This window comes from Bison bison, unplaced genomic scaffold (assembly GCF_000754665.1).
Source record: "Bison bison bison isolate TAMUID 2011002044 unplaced genomic scaffold, Bison_UMD1.0 scf7180017864201, whole genome shotgun sequence".
In the NCBI taxonomy this organism is placed as follows: domain Eukaryota; kingdom Metazoa; phylum Chordata; class Mammalia; order Artiodactyla; family Bovidae; genus Bison; species Bison bison.
The window spans coordinates 977,467-1,000,322 of NW_011494773.1; the positions used below are offsets into that span (position 1 = coordinate 977,467).

The 22,856-nt window shown below is 50.6% G+C and overlaps 1 protein-coding gene across 2 annotated transcripts in view; it reads left to right on the forward strand.

Annotated features, from left to right (window-relative positions):
• The window catches only part of ESRRB (estrogen-related receptor beta), a 184,044-nt gene that overhangs the window by 142,354 nt on the left and 18,834 nt on the right, over positions 1-22,856 (forward strand). For both annotated transcript variants that reach the window (XM_010844374.1, XM_010844373.1), the window contains one exon: positions 7,314-7,430. In XM_010844374.1, the coding sequence (XP_010842676.1) occupies positions 7,314-7,430 (117 nt within the window). The remainder of the gene's footprint in view (positions 1-7,313; positions 7,431-22,856) is intronic.

A 22,856-nucleotide genomic window follows, 5' to 3' on the forward strand; every position in this document is an offset into this window, starting at 1 on the left:
GGGATTCTCCAGGCAAGAATACTGGAGTGCGTTGCCATTTCCTTATCTAAGAATGCATGCATGCATGCTAAGTCACTTCAGTCGTGTCCGACTCTGTGCAACTCTATGGACAGCAGCCCACCAGGCTCCTCTGTCCACAGGATTCTCCAGGCAAGAACACTGGAGTGGGTTGCCATTTCCTTCTCCAGAGAATCCCTGAGTACAGTATTTTTACCTTCTCAAGTAAACAGTATACTGACGATTGCTTGTAGAGGTTTTAATACTCTTTGCTTTGTCCTGGTTTCTTTCCACATATTTTTCCTCCTGATTATTCCAGTTGGTTCTTATAGTGAAGGCTTTCCCAAAATGTAGTGATGATCCTTGGCCAACAGGGATTAAAAGTGCAGAAGGAGCTCTCCTTTGGCTTATTTTTATCTGCTTGTCTTTCCTCTGATGCTGTTCATTCTTCCCATCTTCAGGTTGGGGAGCAGGAGGTGGAGGATGGGAGTGGTGGGTGGAGTGTCCATCTGGCTGCTAGAATTCTGGAGGTGGGCTTGGGGAGTGAGGCTGAGTGGTCTCACTGTTTGGTCTGCAATGTTCAGTCATCCTCTTTTCAGCTTCAGCTTCCCTCTGCCCTCTGCTGAGCCTCATATTCCTGAGTCCCGATTCTCTTACTTATGCTCTCCAGAAATTAAGTTGGCTTCTCTTGTGCAGGCTGTGGGGAGATTCTTGGTGGCCACATGGAGTGGTGCTCCTTAAATACAGACTTCCAGCAAATTCCCATTTTCAATCCCATACCTCCCTCCATCTTCTGCTGTGTGTTCAACACCTGAGGCTTTTGAGGTCCTGCAGTACAAAGGGCTTCTTTCTTATCTGGAATCCCCTCTGGCTTCTTTGGTTTCAACTTCCTTCATTCTTTGGTGACAATTCTCACTCCCCGACTGCCCTTTAGTGGGCTCTTGGGAAGGCCTGCAGACTTAAGTGTCAGTGTGTGTGATGAGCCAGAGATCCGGTGAGGCATTTTGCACAGGAAAGTTAATTCCATCTCTCCAGGGTCAGTGTGGGGGTAGAGAGACTGGAAGTGAGTGAATGATAGTCGCTCAGTTGTGTCCCACTCTTTGCGACCCCATGGACTGTAGCCCTCCAGGCTTCTCTGTCCATGGAGTTCTCCAGCAAGAATACTGGAGTGGGTTGCCATTTCCTCCTCTAAAGACAGACTGGAAAGGACAACGGAAACAGGAGGAGGCAAGTGAAGGGACTTCCCTGCAGTCCAATGGTTAAGACTCTGCAGTTCCATTGCAGGGGACACAGGTGCAGTCCTTGGTTGGGGAACTAAGAGCCCATATGCCAAATGGCATAACCAAGAAAAGGAGGCAAGTGCAAAGGTGAGGCAAGAGATGATGGTCATGGAAATGACCTGCAGCAGAAGGGGAAGGAGGCAGGAAGTACCAGGCAAGTAGGATGAAAAAGACCTTAGAAGTAACAGAGAGAGAGGGATGCATCGATGATGCCCCCTCAGTTTCTGACCCAGGTGGCAGGTGGCTTAGTGATGGCTTTGCTGAGACAAGGGACAGAGTATGAGCAAGTCTGGGTGAGGACAGGTTCAGCTGGAGGAAGTATGAGAAATCCAAGAGAACTCCAGGTGGAGGGATCCGGCAGGCAGGTAGATGTAAGAGTTTCATGCTGCCTTGTCCTTGCCAATTACGTCAGCTGAAGCCAGCGGCATGAATCAGATCATCAGCTGGAGGGTAAGGTGGAGGGGAAGGGTGGAGAGCTGAAGACCATGCCGATGGCAGGGATAATCTCTGTCCCTCAGGAGTCATATAAATAAGGGAGTGGGACCAAGTGGGACCAGCCCAGCCCCATCACTCCAGAGCTGAAGACGGTGGCCATTCAGGCTCTGGTTTTAGCCAGCCAGCAGACTCCAAGCCCATAAATTCCTCAAGAACTGTTTATCTAAGCCCTGCAGCCCCCATCCCTGAGCCCCGGGAGAGGACTTACCCGCTTTTCTGCAACTGTTTAAGGACAGCTGATGGGGTTGCCCCTGGGCTTTTCTGTCTCCTGGGGCACAAAGAGAGTCGATGGTGGAGGGTCCCCCTTTAACTCGAGATCTCACTGAAAATCCAGATCATTCCTGGCCCCCTCCCACAGGCACACATACAGCATCAGCTCTGAGATCTATCCATGGGAGACCCGGTCCTCATGTTCTAGATGTCAGAGCTGGTGGCTAGCCTCAGGTCTGACACCTAGAAAGGAGTCATCCTGGAGTCCTCTGTCTACATGTACCCTGACAGCCCTGATGGATGTGAAAATGAGCGTGTTCACTTTGATTGCTTGCTACCCAGTGCATGCATTTCACCACGCCCTGGATGTGCTTTCTGTCACTGAATCCATAGGACTTTAGGAGATGGGAACATACTGTGCCCATTTGACAGATGAGAAAACTGGGGCCCAGAGAAGTCAAGTGATTTTGCCCGAGGTGGAGTCTGCATGCGTCTATGCTGGGCACACTCCCAAGTCAGAATGCTGAATTTATGCTGGATGCTGGCCGTGTCCGTGTCTTGGGAGAGCCCACCCCCAACCCTGCCACCCCTCAGCCGTGATGAGTGTGTGTGTGTGTGTGTGTGTGAGTGTGTGTGTGTATCCCCCTCCCTGCCCCTGTGCTCTCCTAGACTGCCCTCCAGAGACCACAGGAATTCTGATGAATTAATCTCATCACTTTATCAAGAAGGCACTTACAGAAATTACAAGGCAAGGCCACCAGCCTGGGTTTGCTGGCAGCCAGCCGCTGGGGCCATAAAACAAATTGAAGAGAACAAAAATAAATAAATAAAATTAGATTTCTGTCTCTCACACACACACACACACACACAGGGTCAAGAACATCTCTAGGTTCTTGTTGTTAATGCTTAGTCTCTTGTCCAGGGAGAACACTGGTACCAAATCAACAGACACTTATTGACCCCGGGCTAGAGTGACAACCCCGAGAAACCCAGGATCTGTCCTTCAAGGGATTGACAGGGCTGGCCGAGGGGCTGAGACCAGTGAATGCAAACACTTAGCTGCCTGGAAGTGACATCTCAAGGTGGCCCGAGTCCCCATGCCCCAGGCCCAGTGAGCCCACAGCCCAGTGGAGCAGAGCAGAACCAGAGCCTCAAGCTTCTCACCTATAGGAGAGGAAGATGTTCACCTTGGGAAAGGGAAAGATTCAACATATGAAAAGCAGAACTGCAGCTGCTTCATAACAAACCCTCGTCAGTGTCAGATCTCAGTGTATGTTGAGCGCCTACTGTGTGCCAGGCACGGGGACTATGGGGAGGAGTGGTCTGGGAGGAGGAGACAGACAGCGGTGATCCGGGTGATGGACAGAAGGAGCACCTTCCCAAGGGGGTCCTGGAGGTGCGGGCAGCTGAGGCGAAGAGGTGGAGGGAACAGGGTGGAGGGATCAGGGTGGGCTTGTTCTACGGCACAAAGGCCTAGGGGCCTAGGGAGTCCCTGAACTGATAGGTACTAGAGCACTGGAAGGTGAGGCTGGAGGTGAGGTGGGGGAGTGGGATGGAGGCCAGGGACAGACTCTGCAGAGCCTTCTAAGCCAGGACAGATGAATTGGTTTATATATGGGGTTTCCTCCTTTCTCTCTCTCTTTTTTACAATGTGTTAATTTCTGCCGTACAGCAAAGTGATTGTTATACACAAATATATTCTTTTTCAGATTCTTTTCCTTATAGGTTATTACAGGGTATTGAATATAGTCCTTTGGGCTATATGCAGGTCCTTGTTATCTGTTTTATGTATAAGAGTTTGTATCTGTTCATCCCAAGCTCCTGATTTATCCCTTCCTTGTTTCTCTTTTAACTTTATCATGCTTATGTGAATATTGAAGTTATTTCCCCTGAAGTTACACAAGTTACCTATGAGATGATTATGGAAGTCATAGAAGGGAGGGGCACACAAAATCTTTATCCTCTTTACCTCCCATCCTCCACAGAGAATGACCTTTGGACCCCCTCCCTGCAGAAAGATGGTGCTGGCTGGACTTAAGAATGAGAATGAGAAGAATTTCCCTGGTGGTCCAGTGGTTAAGACTTCATGCTTCCAATGCAGGGGGTGCAGGTTCAATCCCTGGTTAGGAAACCAGGATCCCGCATGCCGTATATTGGAGCCAAAAATTAAGGAAAAAAAAAAAGAATAGGAGGGATCTGTAAGGTGTTCCAGGCAAATAGACATCTGTGAGCCTCAGTTTTCTTACTGGTGAAAAATGGGGATCAGAATCCTCACTGAGCTGTGGTGAGTACTCTATATTAGGCACCTTGTAATTGCAGCTCAATAATGTCATTACTTGGGGAGGTCAGGCTTCCCTGGTGGCTCAGACAATAATGAATCTGCCTACAATGCAGGAGACCTGGGTTCAATCCCTGGGTCGAGAAGATCCCCTGGAGAAGGAAATGGCAACCCACTCCAGTATTCTTGTCTGAAGAATCCCATGGACGGAGGAACCTGGTGGGTTACAGTCCATGGGGTCCCTAAGAGTCCGACACGGCTGAGCGAGTTTCACTCATTCAGTGTCATTACTCAAAGCAGTTTTTGGTGGTGGAAATGGTTCATCCTTGTTCTCAGAAAATCCAATAGTAAGTGGTTTCCAAATGCAACCTGGGGAGACTGAGGGACACCTGAGGACAGTCCCCCCTGTCTCTAGACCAGCTCAGTTGCTGCGTTGGTACAGGGGCCTGTCTGAGGTGCTCAAGCTCCTTGTGGGGTTCGGGGGTGGCACAGGGGCTCTGTGTGGCCTCGGGTAACTCACTTCAGCTCCCTAGGCCTCAGTTTCTTGATCTGTGAAATGGGGCACGAGTGGGTCCCAGAGGGTCATCGTGAGGATGGAGGGAGCGCATAGTAGGTGCACAATAAAAGTGGCTGTTATTACTGCTAAAATGGAGGGGGTTATGCTTGGGGGATTACGAAGACAGGCAGGCCTGGGAGTTGCCCTTTTGAGCCCTTTCCTGGGCTGGGTGTGGCCTTTTGGAGGCTGCTCTGTACCAGGCAGCATCCTTGCTGGGCGAGCTGGGTTCCGGAGGGAAATCCGGGCAGATGGCGTGATGGGCATTACTTATCCCTGCTCCATGAGGAGGTGGCATCTGGATGGGGGTGGGGACGGACAGTCTGTACCAGTTCAGAGTCTGTTCTCTGAAAACCACAGACTCAAGCAGACTGCACCAACTGGGAAGGGGGACAGGTGCTGAGGAGGCAAAATAGGCACAAAACAGCGCTGCGGTCCCCTGCGGTCCTCTGCGGTCCTCTGCGGTCCCCTGCCGTCCACGGGCCTGTGCTGTGTCTTCCTCGTGCCTGCCTCCCCTGCTCCTCTGACAGTTCCACCCCGCCTGCCCTCCCCCCAACCCCATTGCCTTTCCTCTGGCCTCGAGGCTTGTTATGGCTGCACAGTGCACATTAGTGAGATGAATGTGGACCAGGGGGGTGCTCAGGACAGAGGCTGCACCCCCAACGTTAGAAAGGCAGCTCCAGGGACTGCCCTGGTGGCCGAGGGGTTAAGACTCTATGCTTCCAGCCCAGGGAGCGTGAGTTGAATCCCTGGTTGGGGAACTAAGATCCTACATGCCGCGAGAAGTGGCCAAAAAATAAATAAAAATAAGAAATGATGCAAAAAATTCATGATGAACAACAACAAAAAAATTTAAGGAAAAAAAATAAATAAGAAAGGCAGCTGCAGCTTCTCCTAATCATGCTGTCAGCCCTCCCAGGAAGAGGCCTGAAGAGGAATAGTGGCCTTCCCAGAGCATTTGAACATCAGTTAATTGGCTCAGACGGTAAAGAGTCTGCCTGCAATGCGGGAGACCGAGGTTTGACCCCCTAGGTCGGGAAGATTCCCCTGGAGAAGGGAATGACAACCCACTCCAGTATTCTTGCCTGGAGAATCCCATGGACAGAGGAGCCTGGCGGGCTGCAGTCCATGGGGTGGCAAAAGAGTCAGACACTTTGACTTTCATTTTGAGCAAGACTTATACAGTTACTTGGCTCAGAACCACTCTGGAAACCTCTGGTTTCTCATCTGTAAACGGGATGGTGTGAGCACTGACTTCATGGAATTGCTGTGAGCATTTGGTCGATCATTCATTCCGCAAGTTTGTCTTGCCTGCCTTCTGTGCGGCAGGAGCTGGTTTCAGGCCATTGCAATGACCTGGTGAGCAGCACACCTCTTGTCTTTTGGGGGTTCACAGCCTCTGTGGCATGGGGCCAGGTTCATGGAACTCATCATTATCACCCATTTAAGGGTGACATGGAAAATTAATCACAAATTCCCTCTGCAGTGAGGAACTGTGCTTATAAATTCACCAGCTCCCGTTGAATCGCGCTTTACGATTTTTAAAGCAGTTTTATATCCATGGTCTTACTTGATCCTTCATTTAGCAGTTATTACACTGTTTTGCAGATGAGGAAACTGTGACTTGGTGATAGAAAAGTGATTTTTCTCAAGGTCAGCTAAGCTGGGTGGCCTGGGCCTCAGCCGTGGGATGTGGGAGGTAGACCCCTGGCACCTGAGGGCTCAGAGCTGCCAAGAGGCTTTTCCCATGAGTTGGGGCCCAGGCTGGAGGACAGAGGACCAGTCAGCAGGGGGATAAAATTTCTTTGCCTTGGATAAAATGTCAGCTCAGTGAGTTTCGAGGTCCCAGGTCAGTGGTGGCTTCAAGACTGTGGGTGACCAGGGCTTCCCTGGTGACACAGTGGATGGCAGTCCATCTGGCGGTGCAGGGGACACGGATTCAAGCCGTGGTCTGGGAGGATTCCACATGCTTCGGAGCACCTAAGTCCGCGAGCCACAACGACTGAGGCGCCCATGCCTAGAGCCTGTGCCCTGCAACAAGAGAAAGCCATCTCACATGCCCACAGCCATAAGCCTGCACCGCAACTAGGGAATAGCCCCAGCTGGCCTCAACTAGAGAAAGCCCACGCAGCAGTGGAGACCCAGCGCAGCCATAAATAAATAGAGCACTGAGTGCATGTAAAAAAAAAAATTCTTTTTCATTAAAAAAAACCCTCACATCTTGTGCTGAGCTTGTTTGAAACTGGGTGACCGTTCTTCAAAGCTGTGGCTGCTTGGCCGACCTGACCTCTGGCCCTGGGGTCTCTGTGTTTAAGAGAGCTGGAATCACCCTGAAAAGTGCCTCGGAGTGCTTTATCCTTTGACAGCCACTGCCCCGTGGGGACCTCGGGGTGGTGGGGGGAATGGTGAGCTGATCAGTGAATCCCCATCTAGCCTGTGGCCAGTGGGTTGGGGCGGGGGGCCCCGACACATCCGGCAACCCTTCTGTGTCTGCTTCCAGGCAACATCGAGTACAGCTGCCCAGCCACCAACGAGTGTGAGATCACGAAACGGAGGCGCAAGTCCTGCCAGGCCTGTCGCTTCATGAAATGCCTCAAAGTGGGGATGTTGAAGGAAGGTAAGAGCCCCTCTTCGGCCACATGGGGCCAAACCGAGGCCCGGGTCGCGGGTGAACTCGCCTTCCCCTGAGGAGGCTCAGATCCCCTGGGAGATGCCAGCAAGCTCTGGACATTCTCCCCGGGCAGCACCCAGACACAGGTCTCTCCCTGCAGCCCAGGTGAGGGCCCCGTCCCTGGGGTTGCCATCTCACAACCCCTGCAGGCAGATGTGCAGCCCCCCAGCCTCTGCAGAGCTCTCCACGCCCTCGGGTGGAGGGGTTTGGGAGGCAGGAGGTTGGAAATTCTCCACCAACGGTCCTTTGGGGAATCACAGCCCCACTCGGCCCTTAGAAAGCTGGCTTGGTGCTTCTGGGAAAGGCTCTCCTCGGGAACAGGCAGCCTCTCTCTCCTCCCAGGGAAGGAAGGCTTGAGATGCTCAGTGGCCCATGGAGTGTGGGGGTGCAGAGACTTTGAGACCGAGGATGGCAAGTCCTGTACTCTTCACCTGCCGCGGTCAGCCTCTGCTTCGGCAGGTGCCCTGGACGTGGCCGTCACCTGGCGAGTGTGGTCCCCTCCCCTGTCCCCTGCCCTCCCCTTCTCTGACCCGTGCCTCCGCTTCTCCTCTAGCACCGTGCCATCCAACATGGCATGAGCCACGCCTTCTAAATGTAAAACACACCCCAGACTTCGAAAACTCACTAAGATGGTGAAAAGGCCTGTGAAATATGGCAGTAACAATTTTAAAAATGGTTACGTGTTGAGATGATGATAATCCAGGTATACTGGATTAAACAAACCATATTATGACATTGACATCACCAGCTTCTTTTTAACCTTCTTTAGGGTGGCGAGTAGAAAATTTAAAGTGACCGTGCTTCTCGTTATTAGGACAGCACAGCTCTCGGTCTCTCCACCACCTTCCCCGTCCATCTGCTCAGGCTGTTGACCCTCATTGAGTAGCGTACTTGGAAATGGGGTCTGTGTGTGTTTCTCTCCTTCCCCTGCTTTGAAGGGGAACCAGTGACAATTCTTACAGATTAGCTTTTATGATTTGGGGCCCTAGGATCCTTCCAGAAATGGGAGGAGGCAGGAAAAATGGTGTGTGCTGATGATCAGATGATCTGATCCTGAGGGGCTAGGAGAGAAGAAGAAGGGACGGATAGGAACGCAGGCCCTTGCTGGAAGAGGCTTCTACAGCCCAGCCTTGAGGAGCCCAGGGCCCTTTTCCCAGCCTCTTCTCCACGCCCCCTGGGCCAGAGGGCCCAGATTGGAGGTGCTTTGTTAGTAGGATGACTTGGATACTGTTGTGATGTGCAAATCGGGACTCCCTCCCTCTGTCTTCCAATCTGGGCTTCTCCTTCACCTTGGCCCAGCCCAGTTCTTCCACCACCCCAGTGTCGACATGTCTCATCAGCTTTTAAACTGTGTGTCTTACTCGTTGCTTCATGTAACACTTTTGAGATGGAGAAGGCCACTCAACTCTTACTCACAGGCCAGCTGCTCTGCGAAGTGGGAGTGGAGGAATCGACCACAGAGTCAGTCCTCTTTCTAGATTAGAAACAGGCTGCACTGGACCTGCTGAAAGGCTTGTCTATTTGATTCTACCCAATTTTGGTCCACCCCTCCGTAGGAGGGACTCAAGCTAGTGGCCGAACCAGGTCCCCTGATTTCTGCACCAGGTTCTTTCTGCTCCTCCAAAGCATCCTGGGGTCCACAGATGAGGAAACTGTGAACAAATGTCCACAGAGGCGCGCCTTAGCACTGGTCTCCTGACTTCTCTCCTACATCCTGCTAGGAACCAACCAGAGGCTTTCTCAGCCTTGGAGAGACTCCTTGCTCTTAAGCTTGTGAGGATGTTCTGGGAAGCTGGTGTGAGGGTCCTGACTCAAGCTGGGGACCAAATGTCCAGCAGCCTTTCCTGGGTGGGGTGCATAGCCTTTCTCAGCATATTTCACAGCATCCGAAGAACTGGGAGCTGAAGGAAGCTGATTGCTGTCAATATACTCCTGAATTTGAAGGGTACAAACCCGAGTCCTGTGAGGACTCACGCTGGTTTGAGGGGTGTGCGTCCCAGAGCCTAGGGCTGGAGCTTCTCTGCTCTGCTGTGTCTCCTCCCCACGGCACAGGTCAGGGCTTGGGGAGGCTGCCAGTCCCGGGGACAGAGAGAGAAGGAAAAAGTGGGGATGGCCGCTCAATCCCCAGGCCACTTGGCAGCCCTTGAACAGAGTTTTTTTTTAGGGACTACCCAGTGATGGGAAGAGAGTCGGGGTACTTCCTAGTGACCTCCAGAAAAGGGGAATGATGAGGGAGATCCACACAGGCCAGGAAGCAGATGCCAAGGGCGTAATCCATCGGCAACAGCAGCCCAGCCATTTAAGAGGAGTGAGATGGATGCTGTGTGCCCCAGGATGTTGGCATGGGCTGCTGGGGGGTGGGGGAGCATGGTGAGCTTCCTGGGGTCCGGCCCTAGGCCCCTCAGGAGCTTGGGCCCCAGGAGGAGGTGCGGACCCTAGAACGCTCCCCTCCCCGCTCTGCCCTGCCCCCGTAGTTGGCGAGGGAAGGTGACACAAAGGCTCCAAGGCTTCCGTTTAGCTCATTGAGCTTGTCCCATGGTGCCGAATCTTGGCAAGGTGCTGGGATCAGGAGCTCCACGGGGACCGGTCCCTTAGGAGGAACGTACCTTATTGCCGAGCCTGGGTCTCTGCCAGGCAGTAGCTCTTGGCAGCTACCCTGGCTCCTGCTTTTGTTTGGGGGGTGCCACCCCCCTCCACTTTGGCCCCCACCATGAGCAGGGAGCCCAGGTCCCCAGAGTCAGCACAGACTCCTTGCCTCCCTCTGATTCCTTTCAGACTCTGACCTGACCCCTGAAATGTAGACTCCAGTCTTCCCCAAGGTGGCCTGCCATCTTCAAGGCTCCATGGCAGGCCTCGGGTGTTGGGGAGCCAGGCTCTGGGCTCCTGGGTCTTCTGGGGGAGGGGTCCGGGGAAGTGGGAAATGGAAGGCCACCTTCCCCCTCCTCCCCACCCGTTTCCCTCTTCTATCTAGCAGCTCTGGTTGCCTTTTACAGTCTTTCTTTCTTAAGTAAAATGACCTGAGAGGTTGCCATGTGATTGTGGGCCGGGGGGGTTGGTGGCTAGCACCTGCCAGGGAAGTCAGAAGTGGGGCTTTCTTTGGCTCAGCCTCTGCCTCGAGGCTGCTGTTGGCTCTGGAAGCTTCAGCTGTGGAACCTAGGTGATGTCCAAGGGTCTGTCTCACTTTAACCCAGTGTTTGAAAATCTGTATCTTCAGGGGAAAGGGTGATGGTTCTCTTTATAAGAAACTGAATACAAAATCTGCTCTGGGCTGAGTTGGTGCCCACGTCCTCTCCTGACTCTGAGGTGTCCTTGCCGTGTCTGCTGTTTCTCTGACGCCTGTTTCTTCACCTGTGGAGCAGGGGTGTTGATGCTGAAACCTGTTCTCCATCACCAGGCCAAGGTGAGTCCCAGATGGGACAATTCCTTGGTAAGATCCACTGTGGGCTTGCTTTAAGAGGTCAGCTTCCCTGGTACATTCAAACAGTATTTGATTCAAAGATGGTCTCAACTTTTCGAAAATCCAACCACTGTGTTAGGCAGGGCACATTGGTGTCCAGCTGCCCTGATTCTCTTCCTGGATTTGCTCATGGGAGTCTTAGAGGCGGCATCTGCCTTGGGCGGACCCCATCTAGGGTCTAAAATGAGGATGAGAGGGTCTCCCTTGGGACGACTGTGGAGACAGTCTCCCCTGATGGGTGAGGGTGTGGCCTCATGGCCCCTAAGCCAGGAGAACCTGGAAAACCATTTGCTACATTTCACAGCACCCCCCCCCACCCCCACATCTGGAAATTCAGCAAATCACCCTGCACAGATTGTCCCTGCACACTTCTTCTCCTCAGCTCACTTTACCTCCCTCAGGCCCCCAGCCTCCCAGGTCTGCTCCCTTTCCTCCTCCCCTCAGCCCCTGGCCTGCCTTTCCCCAAGTGTTTTCTAAAAGATATTTGATTTCCGTGAAAGCTGGGCTGCCGTCCATGCAATACGCTCTCACTCTCTTTGTGCTTGTTGGGAAGGCAGAGGGCTCCTCCAGGGATTCTGGGTAATTGGGTTAGTGGCCAGCTCATGTCAGGAAATTAAAAGGCAGCCCCGATCAGGTTCCTGCTGCATGGGATTTAATGGCTTTGTATTTATAGTCTCCTGCCTCTAGCCCATGCCAGAAATACCACTTCTCTGGCCCTATGAATGAAGAAAGAGGATGAGAGATGACTTGCCTTTAAAAATTCTCTTTCTTTTCTAAAATACATTAGTGTTCTGAAACAAAACAACTCTTGAGCACTTCAGAGAACAGTTTTGAACTAGAGCCCAAGAACTCTGATGGATGTTTGTATCGCCCTGAACCACTTTCCACCCTACAGGCACATATGCGCAGGCACACACAGCTAGCTGATGGCTCCCAATATCTTCCCGTGTGGCCTCACACCTGCGGCCACTCAGCCTCGATGACTTGATGACTCTGGTGAGGAACTGTGTTGATTGAATGAAGTCGCAGAGGATGGTCTTGTCTGTGCTGAGCTCTTCTTACTGTTCGTCCAGGGCTTTGGCTCATTGGACATTGGATAACAGGTTCAATGGTCATATAGACCCTGTAAAACCCCAGTAGCACATTTATCAGCTCCTTGGGTGATTTACGTCTTAAGCCTCCCTCTCCTCCTCTGTAAAACGGAAATGATAATAGCGCCTGATTCATCTTGCTCTCCATTCACCGGAGAAAGCCCCTAGAGTTGTACCACAAAGTAAGATGTCGGTCATTGATTTGAGAGACTCCACATTGTGCTAAATCATTGATTTCTTCTGTGTTCCAGAGGGCAGTTTTGAATCTCCCGTAGCCTCCCTCCCTGCTCCTTGGCTGATGACCTTGCTTCATATTTGCTTGAGAAAATAGAAACAGTTAAATAGGGAATTTCTAAACTTCCTGCTGTTGAATCCACAAACCTTCCCACTTGTTTTCCATCTTCACTCTTGTTAGAAGTATTTCTATTCCTATCAAAAGTCTATCTCCCCACCTCTGCTCTAACTTGCATTCCTCTTTATCAGGGACTTCACATAGTACCATGTCTGCTTCCAGCCCCATCAAACCTTCCTCACTGCTGGATCATTTTCATCGGCACAGAAACAAAATTTAATTTAAAAAACCCACAACTGTACTTAGGGCTTCCCTGGTAGCTCAGCTGGTAAAGAATCTACCTTCAATGCAGGAGACCCCTGTTTGATTCCTGGGTCAGGAAGATCTGTGGGAGAAGGGATAGGCTACCCACTCCAGTATTCTTGGGCTTCCCTGGTGGCTCAGCTGGCAAAGAATCCGCCTACAATATGGGAGACCTGGGTTCAATCCCTGTGTTGGGAAGATCCCTTGGAGAAGGGAACTGCCCACTCCAGTATTCTGGCCTGGAGAATTCCATGGACTGTATAGTCCATGGGGTTGCAAAGAGCTGGACACAACTGAGCAACTTTCACTTTCACATCTGGACTTTGATCCAGACTTTATCTCTGTTCAGCTACTGCTGTCTTACCCTGTTGCCTTTCTCAATGCAACTTTCCTGAGGAGTTGACAGCACTTAGTATATCCATCCACTTTAAAAATAAAAACAAACAAAAACAAGCAAAACAATCCCTTAAAAAGTAAGCATCTAGTAGATCCAGAAAAATATTTACAGTATATTATATTAGTTAAGGTAAGTCTAAACTTCTGTACAAAGAGACTGCCTTCCTCAAAACAAAAAACTCAGACTTAAGCAAGATGAAATTTTAATTCTTTCTCATTAAATAGTCCAAAGAGCCAAGGGTGATCCAGGACTGTTTAGGCAGCTTTAGCATCCTTAGCAAGTGGACCCAGTTATCCCCATGTCTGGGAGATAAATCATTACATCAAATCATTCCAATGGCTGGAGCCAGAGTGGCACAAGTTCCTTCCATTTACAGCCCATTAGTGGAATCTAGTCACATGGCCACACATCTGTGCAAGGATGTCTGGGAACTGTAGTCTTTAGCTGGGACTGCCATGTGTCCAACTAAAACTGTGTCAGCGTGGAAAAAGAAAAGAACGTATCTTAAAGGACAGGCATTGTTATTTGCCAAAAACACATGTAAAGTAGGAAGACTACTGGTCCTGTCCATAACATCTAAGAAAAAGAAATTTTACCCTTACTTTTGAGGTTCCCTCTGTGTCTAAGCCCCCATTCATTACTTTCAGGGGCAACTATTATCCTGATTTCACATTATTTTTCCTTGCCTTTCTTTGTAGTTTTATCATAGGTTTGTATCTTGAATCATATCATGTTTTTTAGTTTTAAATGAAATTATACTGTACATATTCTTCTGCATCTTGGTTATTTTAGTCAGTATTTCTGAGATGAATGCTTCTTTTTGTGTGGTTCTGTAATTCATTTATTTTCATTTCTGTATTATAGGAGCCGGATACACACATTTGGCTTTGTGGGCCACAAGGTCTCTGTCTGTTTAACTCTGCTGTTGTAATGTGAACACGGCCACAGACGATATGCTGTTCTTGTTGTTCAGCCGCTCAGTTGTGTCCAACTCTTTGTGACCCCATGCACTGCAGCACGCCAGGCTTCCCTGTCCTTCACCATCTCCTGGAGCTTGCTTAAACTCATGTCCATTGAGTCAGTGATGCCCTCCAACCATCTTGTCCTCTGTCATCCCCTTTTCCTCCTGCCCTCAATCTTTCCCAGCACAGGGCTGTGCTCCACGAGGTGCTTATCTGAGCCTGTCCCCAATTTTTCCATATATTCTGGCCATTTTACTAGTCATTTTTCTCATTTGCAGCTTTCTTCTCTTTATGGAGTCTTTGATGGACAGAAGTTAGTAATATTAATAAATTGAATTTATCAGTTTTTTCCTTTACAGTTTGTACTTCTGTGTCAATTTTTTTTTTTAAATGTGTTTTCTTAACCTGCTACTGTAAAGATGCATACCTAATCTGCCTTCCCCATGTTGGTCTTGGATTTTGCTGGACTGGACTTTTGAGTACAGTGAGCTGGCTCCAGGATGGCAAACTGCTTTTAGGTGAACTGTCAACTCTAGGGTGTGGGGCAGCTGCCTAGAATGCGTGATTGAAAGGCTTCTTAGGCAGAACCCGGAATCAGTAGGCAAGAGTGCCGTGGTTGATTAGCAATGTCTGCCACAGACTAGGAAATGGAGGGTGGTGGTGTAGCTCACAGCTTTTTGCCATGACAGATCTAGTGCAGCTGAGTTCAAGTGATTTGCCCAAGGCCACACAGCTAGTAAATAATCAAGTTGGGGGGAATCTAGTCTCCTTGGTTATACAGGAATTCATTCTTTTTTTTTAAAATGTATTTAGCTGTGTTGGGTCTTGGTTGTGGTATATGAGATATTCGCTGTATCGTGTGGGATCTTTCGCTGTGGTTCTCGGGCTCTCTAGTTGTGTTGTGTGGGCTCCAGAGTGCCTGGGCTTTAGTAATTGCAGCACACAGGCTTCAGAGTGCACAAGCTCAGTAGTTGCAATGAGCGGGCTTCAAACCCTTGTCCCCTGCATTGCATGGCAGAGTTTTAACCACTAGGTCACCAGGGAAGTCCCAGGAATTCCTCCTAAGAAGCCCAGTCCAACTCATTGTAGATGCCTTGGCCAGTAGCCTAGAGCCTGTCCCCAGATGGGAAGAAGAGGAAGGGAATGGAAAGAGAGACTGGGCTGAAACAGCTTTTCCTGGTTAGGTGTTCAGTTTTAGAGACTTCTTGGTAGGTGGGAATGCAAGGATAACTCAGCCCTGCCAAAATGTCTTTGGGGACATAGTGCTCTGGGTGGGAAGGGTCCGGAGGAGAGAGCAGCAAGAGAGTGGACACTTCTTTCAAAGGCAGAAGGCTAGGACCTCATCCCCCAGTGCCATCTCACCCACTCTGGAGCAGCTGGCACAAGCCCTGGAGAACTAGGCGGCATGTGTGTTTATCCACCTGCAAGGTTTCATTCTCTGAGCTTGTAGGGGGCCAAGTGCGAGGCACACTTCATATTATGATACGGCAGCAGGGTGAAAGGCAGCCCAAGATAGCTGTCCTGCCTGAGACAGCAAGGTGAGCTCACCTGTCACCCAGAAACCCCTGCAGGACAGGTGGCTGGAGAGAGCCCAGATTGTGCAGGGGCTGTGGATGAGTGTTTAGGGCATTCTTCTAGGCTGCTAGGTGGGCATCAGCATGTCCACGTGACCCACAGTCCCTGGGCCCTCCAGAGCCCAGGGTCCTCCTATCACCTTTAGAGGGGGTTGCTTCTCTTTCTGGAGAGGGGTCAGCTATAGTTTGGTAGAACTTATAGGTACAGAGTCAACACCGAAGCCTCCTGGAAGGAACACTGCTTAGACAAAAGTACCGTGTAAAACAGGTTTAGTGCAGTGCTTCCCAGGCCTGGTAGATAATCTGAGTCACTAGAGGAGTGATTGCAAAATTACCGTTTCCTGTATATCTCCCCTATTAACTTAGAACCAGTTGACTCAGAACCTTGAAGGGGGTAAGCCCTTAAGGTCTGTGTCGTTCAAAGGCTCTCAGGACATTCTGATGGTCATACGGGATGGGTGGTCTCAAGTTCAGAGCAAAGATGATAGAACCTTGGAGATCAAGATTCGGATCCTCCCTCTGACCTTTCCTGGCTGTGCGTCCCTGAGAGAGTTCTCTGACCTTTCTGAGCCTCAGTTCTCACTTGGGCATGGTAATAATCACATATTCTCTCTCCCTCAATTTTGTGACACAGATCAAATGAGATGTGGAAAGAGCTTTGCAAACTGCACAGCATTGTATACATCATTAATAAACCAAGGACATTCAATTGGGTGGGTGTGGGTGGGAGCCGGGTTGGGGGGGGGGATTTCTAGGGGGAAGAGAAGGGTCTTGACTATGACAATTTTGCAGTGTCAGGACAGGAGAAGACCCAGGCTCAGAACCTTGCCTGAGCGTTTCCTGTGGGAAGAGAAATGTGACCCTCAGTGCCTGTCACAGGGACAGGCTGTGGGCCAGGTGCGGGGCCATGCTTTCCCCAGCTTTACCTGGTTATTTTTAGTTCCTGGGATAAAAGAAAGAAACTTAAACTGCCCCCCACCCCCACCCCGCAGCTGCTGCCGCCCCTGCATACTCTGCTATTTTTACTTCCAAAAGGCTGGGATCTCGGCCAGCTTAGGGAGGGCACTGGAGAAGAAAGCGGGGAGTTGAGGGGTGGGGGGTGCAGGAGTTATTTACTTCCATTAAGAAAAAAGTCAGAAGCCTGATCTTACAAGTCAGCAAGTGGTCATCTGATCTAGGGCGCAGCAGCCGTCAGCCCTGGCTGCTCTGACATGCCTGCGGTCGGTTGGAGAGGTCAGCAGATGGGGCAGAGGCTTGGGGGAGCACCCCCCTATCCCCCCCACCTCCAAGCAGTTTCTTCCCAGAGCAGCCCAGCAGCTTCTTTGCTCTTTCCTGTGCCCTGAGCTGGGAAGTGGGGTTGGGCATTGCAAGTGTAGGGAGACCAGCCCAGGGATAAGGCTCCTGGGGGTTGGGGACTGTGTGGGCTCAGCTGAGCACATTCAGGGGGGTACCTGTGTTGGCACCGTGTGCCCTTGGGCACAGTATTCTGCGTCTCTGAATCTTGGTTTCTTGAGAGGTTTTGTTTAACACATCTGACCCACAGTAGTTATAACTAAGGGGGTGTGTTTCTCTCTCTTCCCATGAGGCAGTTCAAGGCAGACACTACCACTTTCCTAGGCAAAGAAAGGAAAGAGATTCCTACTAAGTGCCTACTGTGTACCGGGCATATTACTATTTTGAGATATAATTACTATCCGTTCAGTTCAGTCACTCAGTCGTGTCCGACTCTTTGCGACCCCATGGACAGGCCTCCCTGTCCATCACCAACTCCTGTAGTTTACTCGAACTCATGTCCATTGAGTCGGTGATGCCATCCAACCATCTCATCCTTTGTCATCTCCTTCTCCTGCCTTCAATCTTTCCCAGCATCAGGGGCTTTTCAAATGAAAAAAGCAGGTAGTAATTATATATTTATATATGATTATATGATTACTATACTGAGATATAATTCACCCAGGTAAAGTGTACAATTCAATGGTTCTAGGTGTATTACATACAGACTGCAGGGTGCTGGGAGGCACAGCTCCAGGGCACCATTCAGATGGAATTCCAGGTGAATGGTCCCCAGGGGCGTGCAGTGTGGCCCTGGCCCCCCACTGCGTTTCTTCTACCACCACGGTGACTCAGGGCCCCTTGAGAGACGTAGCATGCAGGAGTGGTTGAGAGCCTGGGCTCTGGCGTCAGATCACATTCCTTCCTATGAGGCTTTGGCAAATGACTCACTTTCCCCCATCTGTAAATGGGATAATAATAGAAGCTCCCTCATAGGGTTGTTGCAATCCCTAAATGAAATAATACACATGGAGCGCGTACAGCAGGGGCAGCACCAGGGAGCAACTGGTCAGGAGAGGTGAACTTCAGCTTATACTTATGTCTGTTAGATTTAAGGGGGTTACCACGTTGGCCAAGAAGGGGGAGAGGTTCTTATCCGGGCTTGGGCTCAGCTAAAGGCCTCAGTCTTCATGGTACATGTATTCCAGCAATTATCAACCTTTTTTGTATTCAAATGACACATTTATGAATACTTAATTTTGGCCTGCACATGTTAAGGGATTAAACTGTACTGAACAGTCATTAAAGCAAAGGTAAGTATTTATTATAGTATTTGGAGATCTGGTATACTTTACCTGAGAATATTATTGATGCCTCTTTAAATTCAGAAAGTATCAATAAGATGATACAATCTAATAATCCCAGACAGTAACTGTAAATTACTTAGTATTTTAATATGCTCCCTAAGCCTGCCTTTTATATATTTCACTAATATAAGAACACAAACAATAAGTCCACTCTCATTTCAGGTTCAAATCTCCACCTTTATTTTCTTTCCATTTGCTGTTTGTTAAGACTTAAGTATCCTAATTTAAAAAGTAATTGCACATCATATCAGTGAAAATTGCTTTTTGCTGCAAGTTACAGAGAACTTGACTGCTAGTGGCTTAAGCATCAATAAATGAGATTGATTTCCCCACCAAACAAGAAGTCTGGAGATGGGCAATTGCACGGACTTCTTGGTCACAGCATCAGGGGCTCAGGCTCTGCCTTTCTTCTCTGGCGTTTGGTATCTTCACATGGCTGCTTCATGGTTGCAAGGTGGTTGCCACAGCTCTAGGGTTCATCTTCCAGGTCAGGGCAGAAGAAAGGCAAAAAGAGCTGCACCAAGAAGCTCCCACCATGGGCTTCCCCTTATATCCCATGGGCCAGAACCAGGCCATATGACCAGCCTCGGTTACCAGGGAGACTGAAAACATCGGAAACAAAATTGCTCAGACTAGCTAGGGCTCATTGTGTCTATGAAGAAAATTTGGATCCTGTTAGTATGGAAAAGGGGGAATGGAATGAAAATTGGGTAGACAACTAAGAATGTCTATTAGACCCAATGGTTAGAATTTGGTGATCCACCTCTAAAGGATTCATGATACAACATGCTCAGAGAAGGCAATGGCAACCCACTCTAGTACTCTTGCCTGGAAAATCCCATGGACAGAGAAGCCTGGTAGGCTGCAGTCCATGGGGTCGCTAAGAGTCGGACACGACTGAGCGACTTCACTTTCACTTTTCACTTTCATGCATTGGAGGAGGAAATGGCAACCCACTCCAGTGTTCTTGCCTGGAGAATCCCAGGGATGGCGGGGCCTGGTGGGCTGCCGTCTATGGGGTCCCACAGAGTTGGACACGACTGAAGCGACTTAGCAGCAGCAGCAGCATGCTGCTGTATCTCTCTGGATGAGAACCCAGTCCATACCATTACCTCTTGGGAAGGGGCTCCTTCTTGTTCACTAAATATGTGAAGCAGAGACAAGGGAAAACACGCACATTGGCAGATAGTGAATATAAGCATAGACCGATGTCTGTTTGGCCGAGTGCCAAGGAATGCAGATCTCCGTGCACTGTCTCTGCCCCTGAGGGGCTGAACCTTCTCAGGGCAGAGCAGATCATATCAATAAAGACAAATGCGTAGAAGGCGAGGAGGTGACTGGTCTGAAAACACTGTACAAATGTAAGAAATAAAGGGCGCTTGGCTTAATGGAAGGAGGGTGTCCAAGGATGTTCAAGTCCATAAAGGGTTGTCTTGTGGAAGGGAGTTAATCCTGTGGGTTGGAATGCAGGGTAGGAAGTGATCTGGGGACAGAATTTAGGTCAGTACCAGGGGAAATTTTCAGGAGGAATGGGCTGCCTTGAGAGAGTGAATTTCTGGAGGCTGGAGAGACAAATGGAAGCTGGGGAAAGGATCAGACCTGGACAGTCTCTTGTTTCTTTAGTCAGAAGGGCTTCATTTTAACAGGCACATCACTTTACTAAGACACTTGATTGCCTCCCATAAGCTGGGTGCTGAACCGGGACTGCAATGATAAATGAAAGTCCTTGTCCAGGAGTTGCCCACAATCCACCAGGGAGATGGGCGCATGGTGTACAATGGTGAAGAGTTGTTTTGACCTTGGTGGCTGTAACACAGAAAGGACAAAGGGAGCCCAAGAATGGCACGGTCAGCTCTGCCAGGGGAGTCTGGAAAGGTTTCCCAGTAGAGATAATACTTGAACTGGGCCTTCAAAGGTGCGTCCAGGATATGAACTGCCTTTGGGATGGTTTGGGCTATTCATTTAGATGGGGGCCCATCTGCCCAACCCCAACCAGGATCTATGACCCTGGACAGCTCTACCCTAAACGGTCGTTGATACACCCTGACTGTGGGGCAGTGTTATGGGGAAGGGAGGTCTCAGGACTGGGGCAGACGGGACCCTGGCCGCTAAGAGCCTGTTGAGTTGCAGGTGGCACGTGAAGTGCTGGGACCCAGAGCCGTGGGAGTGATGGCCTCGCTCGGCTACTGAAACCACTTTCCGATTTACCAACCATTTCCCCACTATTTTGTCTTTTGTTGCAAAAGCCACATGCTGCGAGCAGAGTTGGTATAACCACAGCTTCCATCTCTACACTGAGACCAAGGCCGTGAGAGCCAACGTGGCTGAGGCTGCCCAACCTGTAAGGGCGGAGCCGGCCTGGGACCTCGATCACTGGATCCTGTGGGCTGGAGGGATTTGGGTTTGTGAGCTGAGCACCACTTGGAAAAGCAGACGGGAAGCAAGGAGAGCAAACAAACCTCGATGCCAGATATCAATTTGTGCATAATCAAACCTTACAGGCTCCTTTTTTTTTTTTTTAAACAGAATAACCTGATAATCAATACACTTATTGATTGCAGCTATTGACCATTGTGCGGTCAAGATCTAGAGGAGAAAATTTAGAGAAGTTATACTTGCTGTGCCCTAGGATGTCATACCCTGGAATGGCAAAGAGCTTGGGTATTGGTTCATTTATTGGGCAAATTACTAAATCTCTGTGAGCCTCAGTTTGTCTTATAAAATGGGGATAATAACCCCAGCTGTATACCTTGTGGACTAAATATAGCAGCACATAGAGAAATTCCACCATAAGCTTGGCTGTTCACATTCTCATTGTCGATGTGATTTACCAGAGGGCTGCACACAACTTGGGGGAAGAGTACTAATGATGGTGATGATCATACTGACAGCTCCATTTTCTAAGCACCCACGTGGCGCACTGAGTGCCATGGCACCCCTGGAGTAGGATGGTGAGCGGCCCCTGGTCGTAAGGGGTGCCTAATTAGAAGAAGCCCAGTGTGTTATTGGAGCCCGGGAAGAAGCACCCAGCCTGGATGGGGGCTGAGGGGGTGGGCGTTGGAGGCAGGTCCATTCGTGCATGTATCAAGATTTTCTTGAATACCCACGAAGTGCCAGGCCCTGTGTGAGGACAGAGTGTATTAGACGGGGAGGCAGGGACGGAGGTGGCATATGCCCAGCTCCTTGCCCCGCTGAGGGGTGGGTGCCTCCTTTTCTCCCTGTTGAGCAGCTCCCTGTCCTGTTGACAGCTGTCTGGGATCAGGCAGCTTGGGTGGGAGGGGGGACTTCATGAGACTGGCTTCTAGCAGAGAAAGCCAGTAAAGTGGAGAAGGGGCCCACTCTGGACTCCAGGTCAGACCCTAGCACATAGTAGGTGCTCAGGAGACGGGGGTCCTCACGGTCCTCTGTGCCTGCTGCCTGGTGTTTTCACTCACGGTCTTGCCAGCTTTCCAGGCGGAGAAGCCTGGTGGAGGGTTGGATTCTCCTTGGGGGTAGTAGGCAGGGCTGAGCTGCCTTCAGGCTGGGTCACAGGACGGGGTCAGGAAGACTCTTCAGGGAATGGGGGACCATCCTTCCTGCTTTCATGTTCTTGCTCCTTCTGCCCTCCCAGAAGGGGCTGGGAGGGGTGAGTCCCATTGGCACATGGGTCTCGGTCTTTTGCTGAATGGGATTCAGCTGCCCCTTCAAGTTCCCGAGGTGCTGATGGAAGTGGATTATTCAGCCACGTCTGCTCGGAGGCTGTGGTGCAGCCCAGCTCAAACTCTTCCTGTGCCTACGAATCACCCTGCTGAAATGCTAGCTCAGCTTCCACCCGGGAGAAGCTCTGCCCTGCTACTGCTGTTGCTGGTCATGGACCACACTTCGAGAAGGAGGCAGCGGCCGGTGCCCCGCACACACCTACGTAGGGTTCTATCGAGTGTGTGCTAACCCGCCACCTCGTGACTGTGGTTTTCTCTGGCCACCAGAGCCTGCTCAACCCGGACCTGTGACTTGCCAGTGACTGTGGGAGAAGTGGCTAAACGCCCCAGTGGCCCTTGTCCCCAGCACCGTAGCTAAGGCATGTTCTACACTGCCTCCCCGGGTCTGCAGTGAGGCTGAGCCGGTTGCCCACAGCAGTGGTCCACTCAGGAACACACTTGTATTGACTTCCTTCCTGCGATCGCCTCCCAGATAAACTGCCCGCGTTATCTCAGCATCTGGTCCTGGAGCACCCACTATAGACGTGGCCAGTTGCAAACCATTCTGACTCTTGACGCAGAAGGGAAGTTCATTGGAAACTCGTCAGGAGGCTTAAGGACCACACTTAGCCAGACAAGGACCAAGGAAAGCCTCTGAGAGCCCAGGCACGGGAGATGCCCTAACCAAGAAAGTCTGGCCCAGGGCTGCCCACACCCCGGTGGCTGAGTGTAATACTGCTGGCCTCCTTAATAAGAAGACAAGAGAGGAGCTGCCTTGAAATAGGAAGCAGGGGTGGGACGCTGGGTAGACCCTGTCCTGGAAAAGGAAAAACTTACTACAGCCGTGTTCAGCGTCAGATACAAAAGCGCCAGTTGTGCGGTAAAATGGACACTGCTGACAAAATGCCGAGCAGTGACTGCCCCCTAAAAGACATTCCCTCTGGGCAGCCTGGCTGGGGGGGCTTCCAGCAGCCGCCGGG